At 41.9% G+C, this 19823-nt stretch overlaps 1 protein-coding gene across 3 annotated transcripts in view; it reads right to left on the bottom strand.

Annotated features, from left to right (window-relative positions):
* C9 (complement C9) overlaps positions 1 to 14748 on the bottom strand; it is a 43387-nt gene extending 28639 nt beyond the window's left edge. For 2 of the 3 annotated variants that reach the window (XM_060380516.1, XM_021654489.2), the window contains exons 1-4: positions 14574 to 14748; positions 3267 to 3375; positions 2524 to 2668; positions 2170 to 2317 (exon numbers count right to left, since the gene is read on the bottom strand). In XM_060380516.1, coding sequence (XP_060236499.1) covers positions 2170 to 2317; positions 2524 to 2668; positions 3267 to 3375; positions 14574 to 14656 — 485 coding nt within the window. In that variant the 5' untranslated portion in view covers positions 14657 to 14748. Of the gene's footprint in view, positions 1 to 2169; positions 2318 to 2523; positions 2669 to 3266; positions 3428 to 14573 lie in introns of all 3 variants that reach the window. The other variant, XM_060380515.1, reaches the window with a different exon arrangement.
* Between the last annotated feature and the right edge of the window lie 5075 nt (positions 14749 to 19823).

Below are 19823 nucleotides of genomic sequence, written 5' to 3' on the forward strand. Positions count from 1 at the left end.
CTCAGCCCTGATGGCTCAGCCTCATCATATTCCCCAGCTCTACCCCTGACTGTAGTTAAAGTTCTAAGGGCTCTTTGCCAGTTCTCTAGGATGCTTCCTTATGAAATTTGCTTGCAAATGCCAAGTTACAAATTTTTCTTTTCCCTCAACAAAGGAAACCAATAGATTATGAATGATTTTTTTTTCAGTTAAGCAGGCCAACATTTCTGTATTCCTTTCCCTTTAGACAGCTATAAATTTGCATTGAGTGAGAATAAATAACACATGTGATTCTCTGTTTCAAGTTATTTCATTGAGATTCAAAATATAACGTGTTTCCCCCTGAGGAAAGATACAGAAGGGGTTTAGGATAATTTGAGCCCATAGCAATCTGGTTAGAAGGGTTTTGGACAACCCTACATTGTTAACTGCCATTTACTAAGATGCCTGGCCTAAGACAATCCATTTGATTCACAAACACAGCTTTTAAGCTAAGGGCCAAAGGCACTGTGGGTAATCATTGAAAGCCATTTGGGTAAGATTTTATGAAGTGAATAAATGGTGTGTGAAACATTTACCTTGTGCCTGACCCTTAGTATCATGGAATTTTGTTCTTACATTCATTAAATGGATGTTTCCTCTGACTGCAGAGAGACATCTTTCCTTTTAGGCAGATCCACTAAGGATCCAGTCCTCGGTGCAGGGCTTTTTGGCCTCAGGACCACCGACACTGTGGGGCTGTATGTAGTAGGATGCTCAACATCAGCATTGCTAACCTCACATCTACTGCCAACAGCACCTTTCCACATTGCCCTCCGCAAGGACTGACAACTCAGATGCTCTTTAGACACGCCTAAATGTTTCCTGTTGGGGAATCACTGTACTCAAGAATCTCTGTCACTATACTTTCTCTACTAGCTTTGCTCTTACCTCCTCTGCCATCTTTTTTCTTCTCCTCATCTGCATTCTAATTTTGGAATGAATTGGATTTCCCGAATTTCATCCTAGGAACTTAAGTTTCCATCTAACCCGGTATTACCCATGTTTCAGAAGGTCCCTATGAACAGATTTTTACTCATTAAATAATTCACCTGTTTTTATCTACCTAACAAGAAATTATCAAGCATTTATTTTGAGTCAAGAATGAAACTAAAAGAATGAAGAAACCTGAGCCAGGTGCAGTGGTGCATGCCTGTAATCCTAGCACTCTGGGAAACAGAGGCAGGCAGATCTTTGTGAGTTTGAGGCCAGCTTGGTCTAGGACAGCCAAGGCTACACAGAGAAACCCTGTCTTAAAATAAAATAAAATAAAATAAAATAAAATAAAATAAAATAAAATAAAATAAAATAAAATAAAATAAAATAGAATAAAGAAACCTATTACATGATAGATAGTAAAATAGAACCATTTACTTCTGTCGATGCACTGCAAGATGTGAGAACAACTGCATCTCTGTCGGGGACAAAGTTAGCCAGCTCACACTAAGCAGTGAATGTCTCTGGAATGCCTTCCAACCAGAATGGAATAGAAGAGGACCTCAGATTTGTCATCTTCCCAATTCCTGGAGCACAGATGTCCCTAGAATCCTCTCTGCTCACTGTAGTCCTAAGTTCTAAACTTCTAGACTTTCGCGGTCACAGTCCTGAGCCTCTTCATTTCTTTGTGAAGAATGGGTTGCCTGTCGGCTCTCCACAATGAGACCCCAAACCCTGTTACCCTCTGGCATCATAATCTAGTCTTTTGATGTTGTTTCTTCTAGTCCAACTCCATACTTATAATCAGGTATCAGTTCAAGAAACATTCCAGTGGAAGGTAACCATCCTAGGAATTCAGATGCTTCAATGGATTTGACACACCTGCTATGGGCCACTTAATTCGAAATGTTAACATGTCACGTCTGTTGCTGTGGTCTTGCCGACATTTGCACATGAGATGCACTATCTCCTACTGACTGACAGTTAAACTCATTCAACAGACCCCTTACCGAGGCCTGGCAGCATCCTAAAATAGTCTAAATGTAACTAAATATTCTGAGGGCCTTCCATGTTACCTCCCAAAACATACAGACCAAAAGTTTGCATCATTTGCACTCTTTATACATGTCCTTGCATGTATTCTTTGTCAAGGTGAAAGAGTCGGAATCCATTTCCACTCATTTTCACCTGGAAAGACTCAAGGAAAATACAAACCCAAAGCCTGCTGTTCGTCCCAGCTCAGACTCTTCTACCACTCGCTCACGGCACGGGGGGCGTGGGTCACGGTCACAGTCGTCCTCGTCTGAAAAATCTCCACAGTCGTTGTCACCGTTACACAGAAGTCGTCTCTTTATGCACCTGCCTGCAGTCCAAAATCAGAAAACATGCCGTGTGTCATGGTAAATTCTCTCTCCTGCTGAAGGCAGCGCGGGCACTCTAACATTGGAAGTGAGTGCGAGACAGGCTCGCCCTTGTTGGAGTTGTGTCTACCTATGAAAAGGTGTTTATTTATTTTCACTCACAAGCGCCCACAGAGGTCCACAGAGAGAAACTGGAGTCTCAGATTACCTGTTCCACATTCGAAGTCATTCCCACAGTTTTCCTGCACCTCCACACATTCCTTCGTGGGTTCACAATGTTGTCTGTCTCCCAAACTATCAATACAGCTTTTCCCATGAAACTGTCCAAAGGCTACAACGCTTCTTGAACGAAACTATAAAAAAACAAACAAACAAAACAGAGTTGAAAGACTGTATTTCCTGAAGCAACAGTGGACTGTGGTCTTAAGCAGCAGTTCTCCACCTTCCCAGTGCCACCACCCATTAATACAGTTCCTCATGCTGTGGTGACCCTCCTTGACCATAAGATTATTTGTGTTGCTACTGTTATGAGTGATGTAAATCTCTGTGTTTTCTGGTGGTCCTAGGCGACTCCCGAGAAAGCGTCGCTCAACACTCGAAGGTGTCGTGACCCACAGGTTGAGAACTGCTGGGGATAAAGCGACGCCTACACCACTGCAGGACTCACACGCAAAGGGCCTATGATTCTGACAGAGAGGTGGAAGACACTGCCACTGATATCACTTAACTGGGCCTGCTCGGTTGTGCAGTCTATTACATGCACAAACCGTCGCCGACACTTACCCAGCCCACTGTCCAACATGCCACTCTCCTGGTCAGATCAGTCCCGTTCGTTTCAATGATTACCTCTTTCTGGTTTGGAATTTGTTTCTGGGAGAGTCCCTGCCTCATAGCCGTTTCCCTGAAGACAGCAGTTTTTAGGAGCTGGGGTAGACAGAGTCAAATACTTACCCTTTGTTCGAGGCAAGGATCACATTGTGACCAGTCGCTCCAGGGGCTCAGTCTGCAGTCTATCGGTAACAGGGAGTCTCTTTGTCTTTGCTCTTCGCTATAATGAAGACTAAAAAGTAGCAGTTTAAAATGGCCATTATGTATATTTCCTTCCAAGAAACCTTCCAAAACCAATTTCAGGTAGTTACTACCTTTCCCTTCTTAAATCATACTGCTTATTCATATATATGTATCTATACATGTGCATACATATATGTATGTGTGTGTAGGCATATGTATATATACACACATCTATGTATACATATATAGTCTATATGATGTATGTACATATATTTGTGTGTATGCATGTTTGTGACTGTGTCTGTGTGGATACGTGTGTGCACATGTGTGTGCAAGAGATTCTCAGGTGTCTTCCACACTCATTCTCTACTCTATTTTTTGAGACAGGGTCTCTCTCTGGATCTAGAGTTCATAGATTTAGCTGAACTGGGTATCCAGGCAGCTCTGAGAATCTATTGTTTCTCTCCCCTCCTGCACCCCAGTTGACTTAAACATGCACCTTACCATAGCTGGCTATAAGTAGTGGCCCCGGGGTTTGAACTTAGGTCTCTATGCATGTGTTTACTTTGCCAATGGATTTATCTCCCCAGCCCATGTCATATTCTTCACAGTGTCTCTCACAACACTTGAACACATGGTGTTTTGTGTTTTCAATTCACTCATTTGTTTAGTTCTACCTCATCAACAGCAGCAGTAACAATGGCAGTGAGGACAACCAGCAAGGTGTCCTGAAGGGTATTTGACACTGACTCATCTTTTATAAGTAGGTGATGGACTCAACGGAACTAGAAGTCTTGTTTCCCTTTCTTTGTGCATCTCACTCACCCCCTGAAAGACTGGCAAGCCTTGGAGTTGCCTGGCTCTCTTGCAAATTTAAGCCAGCCAGTCCAGACATTCCTGTAGGAAACACCTCATAAATCAGCACCCCGCTCCAATCCATGCTTATGTTCTAAAATAGATGCTGTCCTGCTTCACAGTTCAAGACTTATTTGTGATCTTTCTGAGTCTCAGCATCATGTGTTTTATCACTTACACCATGCTCTTCATCCAGACACGATGCTCGGTCTTACGCCTCAGGCATTCTAGCTTTGAGCTTTATCCCAGACACCATTTGTGTCTCTTCTTGTCACAGCCCCACCTCGGGGCTTAACCCATTAAACGATAAGAAGAGACAAAGCAAAACAAAAGCGAAACTCTCCAACAAGAACGCTACAGATGCTTTGCCTCTGCTTCCCTAGTCTGGCCTTCTATCAAGATCTTACACCAAGAAGAGGTCTATACCAGGAATGCTCTAGAACTCAGCTCCAATTTGAAGCTGATGAGATGGGTGTCTCTTCCATTTTAGGCTATTTTTCATAATCATCTACCTCCAATTGTGCAACAATGTATTAAATAAGCCAATAAATGAAGAGGTAAGCCCCTCTCTCCACACTCCTGTTTCTTCCAGCTATTTCATCTCTGCCCTGCCTTTTGTGCTAACACATTTTAAATATTACTATAAATACCTTTATATCTCTTTCCCAATAAAGCTCATATTCTTCAGCTATCTATGTTCCTTGAGCCATTTCAAAATTCTCCATGCTTTTTTTTCCTCGCAAATTTCTTGGAAAAAAAAAAAGCCTGCACTTTGGTTTATCTCCTTACCTCTCAACCATTTTCTAACTTTCTTGTCCCATGCATGCTGCCCCTGCTCATCAGTGATGACTGTCATGTGGCTCACTCACTTCCTCTTGGTCCTTATTGGCTTCCTCTCCCCCTCTTCTGCACTTGACCACTGTTGTTTCTTAAGACAATTATTCAGTATTTCCTTTTATTCTGTTCTAAACTCCGTGGCAGTTTCCTAGCCCTCCATGATGACGTGTGGTCTTCTCAGCCCATTCCTTTCTCTCATCTCCCCTTCTTCTGCAGAAACTCTTCTTCACAACCAGTCCTTCTGCTTTCATATCTTCTTTTGTGTGTGACCCACTCAGTTCAACTAAAGTTGATTTCGTGAATATGGGCAACTTATCTCTGGCTACACCACTGAGAAAAATGACTCTTTTTCTCAGAAGCCATTAACTGACAACAGTCCCCCAAGAGAAGGACCCTCCCCATCCACAACAAGGTACCCAGTTTTGTTCAGGGTTTGTGCAGATAACCACAGCTTCAGTGAGTTCCTGTCATGTCCAAAAGACACTTTGTTGGACATCTCCCTATCCTGTGGCTCTTACATTCTTTCCTCCTTCTGCAATGTTTCACAATCCATGAAGGGGATAACATAGCTGTCCCTTTTATGACCAAATGTTTTGCCATTTCTTTTCTTAGGCTGAGCCACACTAGACTCCTTTTCTTATATCTTTTCTCTGCTATTTTTATTTGCTCTACTCTGCTCTTCTCCTCCTCTGCAGTCCTTCATATGCTGTTTATTCATTGAGGTGTTGTCATTGAGGTACTCTTCCCTCTTCTTTCCTCCTCTCTCCTCTCCCATCCTCTCTTCCCCTCCCCTCTTCTTTCCTTACCTCTCTTCTCCTCCTTCCCTCTTTTCACCCTCCCCTCTCCTCCCTTGTCTTTCCAGATCCATGGTTTCCACATGTGTGCTAATGACACCCAGGCAGGGATAAACGTGCTGTCCAGACATCTCTCCTGAAGTTTAAACTTTGGCATCCAATTCTCAATTCTACATCTGTACTTGGACATCTTCATGGCCCATTGACCTCAATGTTTTCCCAAAGGAATCCATTATTTTCCTTTTCTTTCAGGGCCACTCTTTCATTTATGAGTTATCCTAGCCAGACACTGGGTGTTACTGTCTAATTCTCTATTCCCCCTCCTCATCTCTGACATTGAATCGAGCACTGAAACCTGTTGTTGGCAGCCTTGTAAATGATTTTCCAATCCATCCTTACTTCCTAATATCTTCCAGATGTTCTTCTGATCCACACTAATATAACATCTCTTCTAGCTGACTCTGGTAATTTCTTTCTTACTTTGTTTGCATACGGCATCCAGAGGGATCATTTAGAAAAGCAAATTTAATGTTATCCTGCCCCTACTGAAAACTCTCCAATAGTTACAAAGACTACATATGTGACAAGGCTCAAGTCTTCCAATATGGTGTGGAGAATGACTCCCAGAGATGTTTAAAATCCTTGGACCCCGAATATGTTATTTACACAGCAAAAGAGACATTGTAGACACAAGTCTTTGCTTTTTAGTGGACTCATTCTAATCACATGAGATCTTACACTTCATTGAAATATAAAGAAAAAAGAGGCAGGAGAAATGCAAGGCCTAAAAGAAACTTTATCCATTACTGCTGGCTCTGAAAATGAAAGAGTAGGACAGTAAGTAACATTAAAGTCCTTTTGAAAAGGTCGTATGAAAACCTAGTACTGTAGATGCTTCCTATAATATGTACATATATAATAGGAGTTTAAGTGGAGTTACCCTATAGTAGGGAGACACCACCTCAACTAGACATCATACACTATCAAATAAAACAGTCAGTACCAGAAATGGACTATATATTTTGAGTTGTTGGCCAATAGGGTCTCCACAGAGTGAAGCTTTGGTCACTCTTGATAACTTGACAGTAAGATTTTATTGTCAAAACCATTACATTCTTATTTGAAGCCTAGTTGGTATTCAACTGGTAGCTTCATCTTTAGAGGGCAAGCATCCATAGCCCTGGAAGGTGTTTTGTACACAACTGAAGGAGAAAGTAATCATCAGTCTTACCAAGTTATGAACATTGTGAACGACAGTAAAGGTTTGCCTCGTCAGATCTGTTTGCGGTAGTGGCACAAATACTGTGGGAATAACCAACCACTTTTTTAAAAATTGGATTTAAGGCCAACACACACTACCCACGATTAGCCCTAATTTTCTAGAAATATAGGTTAAAATATGTAGTACATAGGCCAAAATTCATAGCAGAATCTATTTTTAAACATATATTTGTATATGTTTCAAGTTGCATAGTTGAAAAATTTTCTGCTGGAAATTTTCCACTAAAGCCTCTTTGGAACTGAATTATCTTAAAAATCAGTGGAACACTCTGTATTCTATGCTGGTTACATTTCATAATCTTGAGACATTAAAAATAGTAATTGGGGGGTTGATAGATGGTTTAGTAGTTATGAGCTATTATCGCTCTTCCAGATGACCCTAGTTCAATCCCCAGCACCCACATGATGACTTACAAGCATCTGTAATTCCAGTTTCAGGGGACTGCATGGATTTTGTCTTGAAGGTCACAGGCATGCAGGTGGTACACAGACACACACACAGGCAAACCAACCATATGGAAAATAAAAACAAAATTAAAAAGCCTTGTGGTGGAGATCTAAATCAATGGTAAATGCTTTACTAGCAAGTGCAAACTTCTGAGTTTAACTTCTCAACATCAAAATAAGTAAGTAAATAAATAAATTTATATACTTCTCTCATATTATTGATTAAATCAGTTTCTCCAGGGATGAGTTATAGATAACAGTGCTTTGGAAAACTACTTAAGTGATGCTCATGTTCAAACAATGTTCAAAAATACTTTCTGGTAACATCTCGTGGAAATCCGTGCTAATTGAGAATGAGGAATAAATGTAAGTTTGGGAGTGCTAATTGTGTCAGTATTACCCAGACTTGAGTTCATTGTTGGCTTAAATACACCACTGAACTGACCATCAGTGTTTTTAAAAATTACATTAGGCGTTGTCTTTTGACAACACGGTGATCCATTTCAACATCTTGTTGCCTGAAACTTGACAATTTGTTCTTATCTATCCATTACTCACTTAGGTGAAGATGTTAGCATTTTGTTCCAATGTCTCTTCAAGGGTGGTCACTTCTTTGGTTTCTGAAACCACCTTATAGATCAGAGTCCTGAGATCTTTATCTTTCAACTGCCTGCTCACAGGGTATGGTGCGTATGAGAGAATCATGCTTGGGAGTTCAAACCCTCTGAAATACTCCAAATGGAGCCATAGTTCTTTGTTGGGAAAACTAGATCCTAAGCAGTACCTGGGGGTGAGGGGGAGCTCCGTTCATCTCCCCACACTTTGGTGACTCAGCCCAGCTGCAGTGAGCCTGGCCTTGCTTGTATGTAGTTCTCTAATGCCATTTGCATTAATAGCCTCATGCTAACCGTGTGCTCACTTACTCATTTCCTTCTTAACATCTTACTGAAGGACTCTTTCTGTCTTAACAGTTTAACTCACAGTTTGGACTTAGTACAAAGCACCCAGTCATCACCTTTGATCTTTTATTGCTCTCATGGACTGTGACTTGAGTTCATTTTTTGCATAACTTATCCTATCTTCCAAGGAAGATGTTTTTAGATCACATGCTTGCTCTGGGCACAGTGCTTACACCCGCTGTAGATCTTAAACTTGCTGTACTAATTTTCTTGAGTCGCTCAAACAGTAGAAATTTAATTTCCTCCTGCAATTCTAGAGAAGGGAACTGTAAGAGAAGGCCTAGTAGGGCTGGTCTCTGCTGAAGTATCACTCATGGTCTTGTAGAAGGTCTTATTCTCTTTTTATGAATTATTTTTTAATTTTTATATTATAATATAATTATATCATTTCCCTCTTTCCTTTCCTCTCTCCAAACCGTTACATACATTCCTCTTTGTTCCCTTTTAAAGTCATGGCTTCTTTTAATAATTGCTTCATATGAATATACATATATATTCCTAAATACGTAAATACATGTAACCTGCTCAGTCTGTGTAATGTTACTTATATGTATGTTTTCAGGGCTGACCTTTTGGTTTTGGATAGGTAATTGGTGTGCTCTTCTCTGGGTAAGATGATTTCTCTCACTCTCAGCATTCTCTAATTGCCTACAGGTCTTTGTGCAGGTTTAAGGCTTCATGAGCAATTCCCCATGCACTTCAGCAAGCCTATTGGTGTCCTTGTTTAGGCAGTCATGTTGGTGAGACTTCCTGGGTCTAGCTCTTGATGTTCTTAAGAGACACAGCTTCCTAGCAAACTGCCTGTTTTGCTCTTACAAATCAGCTCTTACAGTCTTTCTGCTCCTGTTCTACAGTGATCCCTGAACCTTAGGCTTGAGAGTTGTGTTGTAGTTATAGCCTCTGGGACCGGACTCCATATATCTCCATGTAGTCTTCCCTCTGTGTTCAAATTTACTCTTTTTATTTTGTTTTGTTTTTCAAGACAGGGTTTCTCTGTGTGTAGCCCTGGCTGTCCTGGAACTCTATTTGTAGACAGGCTGGACTTGAACTCACAGAGATCCTCCTGCTGGGATTAAAGGCATGCACCACCACGCCCGGCCAAATTTATTCTTTTTCAAGATACTAGTTATATCAGATAGAGTGTCACTCTTACTCACATTTTATTGTAATTATATTTTAAAATGCAACAAAAATACTCACACTGGTAAACTGGTAAATAGTCATACTGGTAAATCGACATTTTGATTTTGTGGTGACACAATTCAGCTTATGAACTTCAAGTTGTCTTAATGAAGCAAAAACATATATTTAAACCCCTAATTATATGTTGTTACTTTTATTTCTTATATTTCAAGTTTTTAGACAAACACCTGTTTGTTTGTTCATAGAGAGGCTATTGCTACAGTGTGCCTATGAAGGTCAGAGAACAGTGTGTCTGGGTCGCTTGTCTTCTACCATGTGGTCATGGATACTCGACTCAGGTCATCAAGCTTGGTGTCAAGTGCCTTTACCTGCTATTCCATGAAAAGCTTTATTTCACTAGTTTCTAAGCTCATTTCCACATAAGCATTTTATATTGACTTTGAGTAATAAGTGTCCTTTATTTTGAGTTACAGATGGGAAATAAAAATGAAGAAGTGCACCACTCATTCCAAGTCAGACTATTACAGGTTTAGAAAGCACTTGGTTTACTCCTGTCTTTTTTTTGCTTGTTTCCTTCCTCAACACAAACTGTCTTTGAAATAAGCTGAGCAGTCACGCCTTGTTCAATAATTTCTGGATGGAATAGCCTCAAGATTCTTAGACATTTTGAGACAGTTGAGTTAGTACGAACTCTATTTTTTACGTGGCCACCCAGATAAAGCGCATCAGTTGGACAACCTAATTCCTGCCTGGATCTACAGCTGGCTTAAAACAAAATGATGCTAAGTGGGGCAATAATAAACTGAAAATTGTCTTAGTCCCTGGTTGTTTCGTCCTCGTTGTGTCAGGTGTCTGGCTATCCCTATGCACAGTAAGAGAAAGACTCTGAGAAATGAGCCAGGGAGACTAAAAGGTTATGCAAATAGAATGTTACTGAATAAGCATGCTGTATAAATATTAGGACAGGAGACCAGTGACCTCGAATTACTGCCTTTCTTCTACCCTCTGAGCCTAGGGCTACCTCGCCAGCCTCTTTAACTGGCTCAGCAGATAATCCTTTGTGGCTTGAAGACTGCTGCCTGTGCACAGCCCTCACCACTTGTCTGTCATCCTGCTGAGCTCTTAGGCTGAGCAGAGCTGTGTTTGCCCAGCATTTCCTGGGCTCTCAAATGAAATGTGCTTATCAAGTACAGCCTATCTTCAGGCTTCCGACCTCAGTTGGGAAGGCACTCCCTAGATCAATGCAATGCCTATCAGCTCCGCAGGGGATCTAACTTCTGGCCAGAAATTCATTTAAGGAAGGTCCCTGTGGTGTTTTTTTTTTTCTTTTTTTTTTTTTTTTAACTTCCCCTCCAGGAAGAGAAGTTTCCAGAAAAAAAAAAAAAAAAAACCACTGTAGCTGCTCACATTCCAAACAATGTACTTGGCCCAAGAAGGAAGACATCCGCTGTATGATGAATCTTTAGCTGTGGGGAGATTTCAGCTAATGGGACTGTATGCTAAATAGATAGTTCACGAATAGGAAAAGATAATGTCACTGAAGCACCCAGAGGTAACATTTTAACGCACTTCCCTGAGTTTATAGAAGACTTACTTTATACATTCCCAATGAATCAGCCTTTACTGATGGACCTCAGACACATCAGGGCTAGCTCTAGTAGCAGCAGGTGTGAGACATATTTCGTTGTGGGCGAGAAATGAGAAGCACATTTACCCTAATGTGATAGGCAGGATCTGTTGAGACACAGGTTTGGAGGGAGCAAGGTCTGCCTTGGGTGCACAGCTGGAAAGCTCTGGAGACTGGATCTCCTGGTAGCCTGGTTCCTGAAGCTACACTCCAAGCTCTTATTTCCCTCTCAGACTGGTTGTAAAATTTGCCATCCTCCCAGAGAAATGTAGGAGATGATGGTTTGCTCAGGGCCTATTCTGCTGGGAATGCGCCTTGAGGTGAGAGTTGGAGGCCCCCAGCAGTTTACTGTTGTCAAAGCTCCAATGAACCGTGGGACATTCCCGGTAACTCCAATCCTTCCCCCGAATAAGGAAGCATTTCAAAGCAAAAAAAGGCAGTGAAATCATTATAAGAAGAAAAAATACCTGATGTTTATTGACATCTTTCCACATGCTTGGGACAGAAGCTCAAAGTACTTTACACATGTGATAACACAATGATCACACGAAAACACTACTGGGTGGATTTTGCCATCATGAGTGTATGGACTAAAACGTGTTTCCTCCAAAACTGAAAGATATGCTGCGGTCCTAAGACCTGGTTGGCACCTGAGAATATCAACTTATTCGTAAATAGGGTCTGGGTAGAGGTGATCAGGTTGAAATGGATCATTGAAGTAGGCCCTAATCCAAAACACCTGCTGTCCATATAAAAAGAGAAATCTGGAGGCTGGAAAAGCGTCTTGATTGGTAAAATGCTTGCTGTGCAAACATGAAGACCTAAGTTTCGTCCCAGAACTTGTATAACAAGGCTTATTTGTTTGGGTGGCATGTGTGGAGGTGGAGGGAGGGAGAGAGAGATTGAGAAAGGGAGAGATTGTTTTGAGGACCCACCATAGATAGATAGATAGATAGATAGATATTGATATCAGAGACAAGATTAGAAAGCCAAAATATGTGAAGGATTGTAGGCCACCACCAGAAGCTAGGGAGCCCCAGAGCAGTGACAGAGTGATCTTGGCTCTCTCAATATCTTGATCCCACACCTCTGGCCTCCAGTCTGGGAGACAGAAGGCTTGTTTAAACCAATTAATTATTGGATTTTGCTATGGCAGCCACAGGAACCAATGATAACCATGGGTTACAGATCCGGGAACTAAAAGCAGAGTCGTCCATCCCAACCTGCACACCTGGTGGACAATGGTGGCTTGATGTGTGCTGCAGACATCTTGCTCCTTTCTGACGAGCATACCTGCTTAGAAACACTTTGGCATGTTGCTACTGTTATTTAAGTAAATGGTCTCACATAGTTACTGAAGTCTCTGAACCCTCCGTGAAGGAGGGTTCACCCTCTCTCCAAGGGCACAGCACGGAGTGTTCCAAGTGGGGGCATTCTGGTACAGACAGCAGGGTATGGCTGTGAGAGTGCAGGGTGTTCAGCAGAACTGGGGAGCGAAACTGCTAGCATCTGGGGCCAGCCAGGGGTCTGACTGGTCCTGCCTGGAACAGCTGAGTGTGACCAGACCCAGTGGTGTCTGAACTTGAAAGCAATTGTGGCTCTCCCAAAGCCTTTCTGTTTTAAGCTACAGTCCAGAAATGTGGGTTGTTTAAGCTTTTAAAAACCCAAGAGAGGGCCAGGTTAAGAACAAGAAGAAAGGAGCTTGTGGTAATTGTCTTTGCACAAGTACCATCTGAGTTAAGATACCCGGAAAGTGAAAATATTTTTTAAGAACAGAGTGATACTGCTTCTATAACGTGGGCAGAGGAAGCAGGGAGAATGGAGGAAAGCCTGGCTGAACCCTTTATCCCAGGGCTCATGTGGGTCTGAGTAGCAACCCTGTGATTCTTCTGGAAAACGTGATCTTGAACACAACCCATTTTGGTGGGTGAAGCCCAGGCTGAATGACCTGCATGAGCTGGCAAAGATGGCATAAGCTGGCTAGCCCAAGTAAAAATAGACTTTGGTTATACTTAAGGGAGTTGGGCAGAGGTCAAGGTTAATGCAGACGGAGGAACAGTGTCCAGGCCTATTGTTGGCACTGGGAGTCTTTCTGTTCTGTCTTCAGAGAAGAACAGGCTGTTCCTGGATGACACAGGTTTGTGTCTTCTTCTGTGATATCTAGGTGGAAGGAAGGGGCCTCCTGCAGTCATGATCTAGCAGTCCTAGGTGGTAATGGTGTCCAGGAGGCTTTTACAGCCTCGTTGATTTATTCAGTGTATTTGGCATGGTGTCATACCCTGTCTCATGTTGCCGTCACAGGATGCCTGATGCTGTCAGGAGAGAATTTTACTCTATTCACAATTCTGATGACTACAAGTTGCAAACAGCATGGCCCAGGCATCTGGAGAGGATTCCTGTGGTTGTATCATAACATGGTTACTAAAAGTGAAATAGGAAGGGCCTGTGTTCAGAAGGACCACATGTGTAAGTGAGGAAACAAGGGTTGGAGGAAGAGCCTGGCCGGACAGACCTGTTAGGAGGCACTCCTGATAGCTAGGCTTGGCCCATTCCTCAGAGATTGTCCATCTAGGACTCTGGAATCCTCAGACCTTGTACTCATTAAGTGCTCCCCTCCTTCTGCTGCCACACAGCCTTAAGGATGCTCTCAAACGATGTGCAAACCCACAGCTTATGAATTTTTCAGCCCCAAGTAGGAGCAGTTAAAAAGGAAATCAAGAGGCCATGCTGGAAGCGTAGTCATTGGATTTGCAGCATGGCGTTTCTTGGGTAGAGCAAATAGACCCTACAACCCAGCACACAAAATGTGGGGCACAACAGGGGATGTCACAGAAGAGAAGAGAAGTGGTTAATGTCTGTCTGATCTGGGGGTGGGGGCCAGCAAAGAGCCGAACAGCCAACAGTTTAAAAAGTTATAGGGTTTTGAGATAAAGGACAGAAAAATTAACTTCCTTTGTTGCAAACTTCTCAGACTGTAGACACTGATCAACAACTGATCTGTTACAAACTGGCGACAACCAGTTTTATTTCCTAATTCTAAATATTTGAACAGAATATCTTAGTCCTAACAGTTTGGTTCCTTCTTTAGAACAAAGTCCCAGAAATATCAGCAGGCTTCCGTAGCAAACCGGCAGATAACACCCTGCCTTTTTTCACATCTTTGGAAAGTTTAAATCCTGGGCGTTTTATACATCACTGTTTAACTTTACCTTTATTTTTCCTACTTGGCCGTTAAGAACTGGAACCTGAGACAGCAGATTGCACCGGAGAATTCCAGAGATAAACAGCCAAGCAGTAAACTCACCTGTGTGTGGGTCCTGGTGCCCAAGCATTGATTTCCAAGGCAAAGATTGCAATCACTAAGGTGATGATTGCACCTGGGGACATGCCGCTCCTTCTAGGCAGCCTGGAGTCTTGTGAAGGCTTTCTCTGCAACCAGAGGACGGAGGACGAGGAGCAGTTATGGCCTGGATATGTTCAGGGTTTTGTTTGTTTGCGTTGGTTTGTGCTGCCTAGGTGTCAAAGTCCAACCAATGGAGAGTCATTTATTGTAATTCCTGACTGTTACTTCTCTTGCTGACAAGGTGTCTTTGTACAATAAACCAATAAAATAAAATAAAATAAAATAATAAAATAAAAGCAATCAAACAAACAAAATCCTAGCATTTTTTTTTCCCTTGGGAGATGAAGAAAGAGCAATAATTTATGGGAGAGGCCTATGGCCCATGGTTTATCCTTATATAGACCTAGGCTGATGTGTAGCTTCCTCCCCCATGAGCAAGGTAAAGTGTGGAAATAAAGGTTTTTTTTTGTTTTGTTTTGTTTTGTTTTCAGTTTTTCGAGACAGGTTTTCTCTGTGTAGCCTGGGCTATCCTGGACTCACTTGCAGACCAGACTGGCCTCAAACTCACAGACCTACTTCTGCTCCTCTAGTGCTGGGATTATAGGTGTCATGGGCCACCTCTACCGACTCACACCTCTTTCTTACACGTGCAGTGGATTCTTTGAAAAAGTACAGTGTAAACTCCTGGTAGTAATGCAATCACACACTAAAAGGATAGACTTTTCCTCTGCCATGAAAAAGATTGCTTGCCCGACATCTCCACAGGCAGCGCTGTGGGGAGGGAGGAGTTCTGGAAGCATGTGGACCAAGAAACTGCTCAAAAACTGGTTACACCTGGGATGTTGCAAATGTGAAACTCTGTCACTCCTGATCTCACTCAGAGTTAACTGACAGGGCTTCTCAAATCTTTCTAATGTATGGCCAGCATTGGGACTGAGAATACACAATTTGAGAGATAGAGAGAAAGAGAGAGATCTGATGGAGATTTGTGGGTAATGTATGGTGACTTTAAAATGTCTCATGACACCATACTTATCTTTTGTTTTATTTGTTTGGAACAGGGTGTGACAGGGCAGTCCAGGCTGGCCTGACACTTGTAGCAGCTCTTCTGCCTAAACCCAATTGCTAGACCTACAGGTATGAGTCTATGCCCAGCTGTTCCTAACACTTTTGTCTTGTTGAGACAGAGTTGTCACAAACTCTCTCACTTCATAGCTGAGGATAACCTTCCACTCCTGACCACTCTGCATCCTTTCCCCAAGGGATGGGATTGCAGGCACCACTATGCATGGCTCTCTGACACAGTTTTTAGGAGACATTCATTATAATTATTAATTACAAAAGAGCAGATCTTAAAACATTAGTATATGCAAAAATAAAACAGATATCTGGTTCAGGGGATGACAGATCACAGAACAATAGCTAGCTATCTTAGGACCCTGTTACATATGCTACTGATAGTACTGATAGTACCTCCACCTTTTCCCGATACTTTACTCTGTCCATGTGAAGAGCCTGAGAACTGACTGAACTATTTCACCCACTTAGGAGCTGACTGTGGAGCCCATATACTTGCTTGATGTATAAGCCATGCAAAATTGTAAAGTAATAAAATGATTCTTACAGGTGCCTTGTTTGCAGAGAGACACTCTCTATGAGCCTTAACTAATGATAAGTGGGTGGCAGCTGGACTCAGTCCAGATCTGTCATCGATGTCATAGTGCTTGGGAGATTCCTGTGTGGTGTCTGTGGACACTCTCAGCCTGTCTATAGGCCTAGGAAAATCAAATAAGTTAGCCTGGGATGCTGTTTTATGTTAATGAGATGATGATAGTTGATTAGACTGTGAGTCTTAAATCTGGTACGTTTTTACAACCAAATATTGCAAAATCCCCTCTCCTGAGAAAGAGACTGTCTTGAGGGGTGGAGGAGAAAAGGATATCTTCATTGATTTGGTTTGAATGGGAGGATATTCTAAATTGCTACTTGATTTTATCATCAAGCTATATAATGCAGCAATATGAGTAAAATTTAACAACAATCTACAAATCGATGGTATATATTATATACGTATATACTCTATGAAGAACAAGGCATTTTTTTCTACAATGCATTTTTTCTACAAGGCATTTTTTTCTTAACTCTTCCTGGCTTTGGATGTCTATCATGTATCTGACACATTTTGAAATGAGGCATGTGCTTTGTGTGTTTCTTGGAGAAAGGGAGGGTTAGGATGAATTAAACTGGGAGGAGCAGAAATAACATCTTTATTGGTATAACATGTAATAACCACTAGAGATGAAAATGGGAACTTTATAGCATGCAGGCTGCATGCACAAACAAATTTAATTCTCAATGGCTCCATCACACAGCTGACGAAAGGCTAAATACAGAGGTGCTCAGTCTCCTGGAGGGAGGAGTCACCGGGGTTTGCACTTGCTGTGTTAGGCCTTCCCACCACCCTATGGGTACTGCTGTTTGTATTTTAATCGGCTCATGCCATTTTCATGGAGCATGGTGCTGTGAAGATGCCTGCCCAGTCTGATCCCTCTAGCACAAGACCGCAGTGGGAAGGCAAACTGGACTCACTCTCTAGTTCTAGGAGTTTCTGCGCTGAAGAGAGCTCATAGTTTTCTATCAGTAAGGAGATTTTCTTTTTTTCTTTCCTTTTTAAAATCCCATTTATTCAAATTTCCTTGGGCACTCTGTGTGTTGCTGAATTATACTTTCACATAACAATGTGACACCTTTGCTCATTAGGAATGGCAGAGACACATGGATCAGTATTCTTTTTTCAAGGTCTTTTTCTTGTTAATCATAGGCTCTCTTGAGTGCTATGGCCAGGGATATGAGGTTGGGAACCTTGGCGCATTCTGTGGCTTCTTCAGGGCCTCCTCAGTGCCACCAGGAAGTCTTTGCACTGTCTCTTGCAGCAATGACTAAAAAATGTAACACGCCTGTGAATGACATGCATTAACAGATGAAGGCATGACTAGAGATCCACAGGGCTACATTTTGTACATTAAAGTTGTCTTCCCTCAAATTGGCCATCAGGAACTGTATTCTGTTCTGCTGTCGCTAACTCATGTTCCCTGAGCATCACACAGAGGTGCACTCTTCAGTGAGCTGGTCTCTGTCCTCGATGCTTACTCAATTTTCGCTTGAAATGTCCATTCTTAAGATTAGATCCACCTTCAGGTGAAGGCGTTTCAGAGTGTGGCCCATCGAATCCCCTTTACCAGAATCTGTTCCTTATTTTAAATGTTCTTAAATGTCGATTCCTAGAAGAGGCAATTGACTATGTACATGCACTCACACAGGCAGGTGTGTGTGTGTGGTGTGTGTGTGTGTGTGTGTGTGTGTGTGTGTGTGTGCCTGTGTGTAAATTACTTTCTTGCCCTGGGGTCAATACACCTATTCCTTGTAGCTTCTCTGAGTATTTCCTGCAGCCTGTTCCTTCCTGATGCAGGCCAAGAACTGCCACCCAGACCCCAGGGTTTTTCTCCTTTAATCAAAAACAGGTATCGTCTCCAGCTTCTAACTTTGTCATTTCCTAACACTTATGTCCCAAAACAATCTCTCCGTTCAGTGAAGGAAGCAGAAGGCATATGTTATGTCAACCCTTCCATTCTCTTCCTTTCCTTCTCTATTAGTTCCTATGTCTAATATACTCATCTCCTCTGGCAGTAGATGGAAATTTCTGTGGTGTTCAATAAATATGGGGGGTGATGGTACTTGGACACATTCTAAACATATCTGTGACTCTACTCCAGCCCTTTACTCTAGTCCTCTCTTTTACAAAAACCAACAAACAAGCTAGAATAATAACTGAAGTCAATCATTGTAAAAGTGAATGACTGGAAAGAGGATTGACATAAACCCAAACAAACAATGCCACAAGGAAAACAGAGCCATCAAGACTTTCATAACTTGTTTTTTGGTTGTTATGTCCCTTTGACTATTACAGCCCTCTTTGGCCACTGAGGTGCCCACGTCGTGTTTTCTGTCAAGACCAGCACTCCTTGACTTCCAAAAGGTGGAAGTTTGTAATTAGGCCTATTACTCCAGCAAAGCAAGGACAAACAGGTTAGGGTACTCATGAAGCAAGATGACAAGAGGCTGGCCCTGGTCCATCAGCATCACTGTGATTAGGACATGTTAACAGATCTGCTGCTGGTATGTAACCTTGTTCATAGTTATGTGTGGCAGATGAACTTAAGAACATTCTAGTTATTTTTAGCAGCAAAGAATTAGTTAAAAACATGCTTTTTCCCAGAAAGCACCAGGTGTATCCTTCTTTTAAATGGTGATAGTGCAAATATTTACCAGAACTTGTGGGCAATTCCCATCTTTCAGTAGAAAACTTTATTTTGAGCCAATTCCAGGCATTGGGGTCAGAGTCCTCACTCATCAGGTAATTCCAGGTCAATGACATTCCTGAGTTAGCTATGTCCTGTTTTTTCCCACCTTGCTTTCAGCACAGGAGGAGAGAACAAGATTGCTTGACTTGATGAAGATTCTGACATTGTGGGAGAAGAGTCCCTGCTACAACAGTTTTGCCATAAAATATCCATTAGAAAACCCTCCTAAGCTGATAGAGCAACTGCAGCCATGTTAAAAACCTGAGTGCCAATTTCATGAGCTGTAATAGTTACAGATTCATCACATTGGATTATATATCAGCAGAATGAAGCTATTTTTTCATAACTAGCATTTTCCCATGAGCGGTTATTATATAATATATAATTATTATATTATATATATTATGTATATAAATCAGCACTTCTCTCTTTGTGTCACATTTGCGTGAGAAATCTTAGGTTTTCCTCGCTGCTAACATTCAACTCTTTGTTTATATATGTTTGATGCTTAAATGACGCTCTAGGGTTCTTACAAAATATCAAACTTTCAGGATAGGTCTAAATATCGTCTACCAAAGAGTATGTGGGTTCTCATTTTTCAGGGCTGCTCCAGTAAGCACCTCCCTTTTTGTTCAGCAATGGTTCTTACTACATTGCATGAATGTCTTCTTGTACAGGAGTAGTGGTTAGCCCCCAGCACATGTTTACATATCAAGCCACATGGAAATATGACATGAGTTCAGATAACTAAACACACAGCATAATACCTAGGCAAACGAGCTAACCTGTGCAGCGTGTCCCTTCCTGCCCCCTTTAGCTTCTCCTCATATTCTCTATACATTTCACCTCA

Source organism: Meriones unguiculatus, chromosome 3 (genome assembly GCF_030254825.1).
Source record: "Meriones unguiculatus strain TT.TT164.6M chromosome 3, Bangor_MerUng_6.1, whole genome shotgun sequence".
NCBI lineage: Eukaryota > Metazoa > Chordata > Mammalia > Rodentia > Muridae > Meriones > Meriones unguiculatus.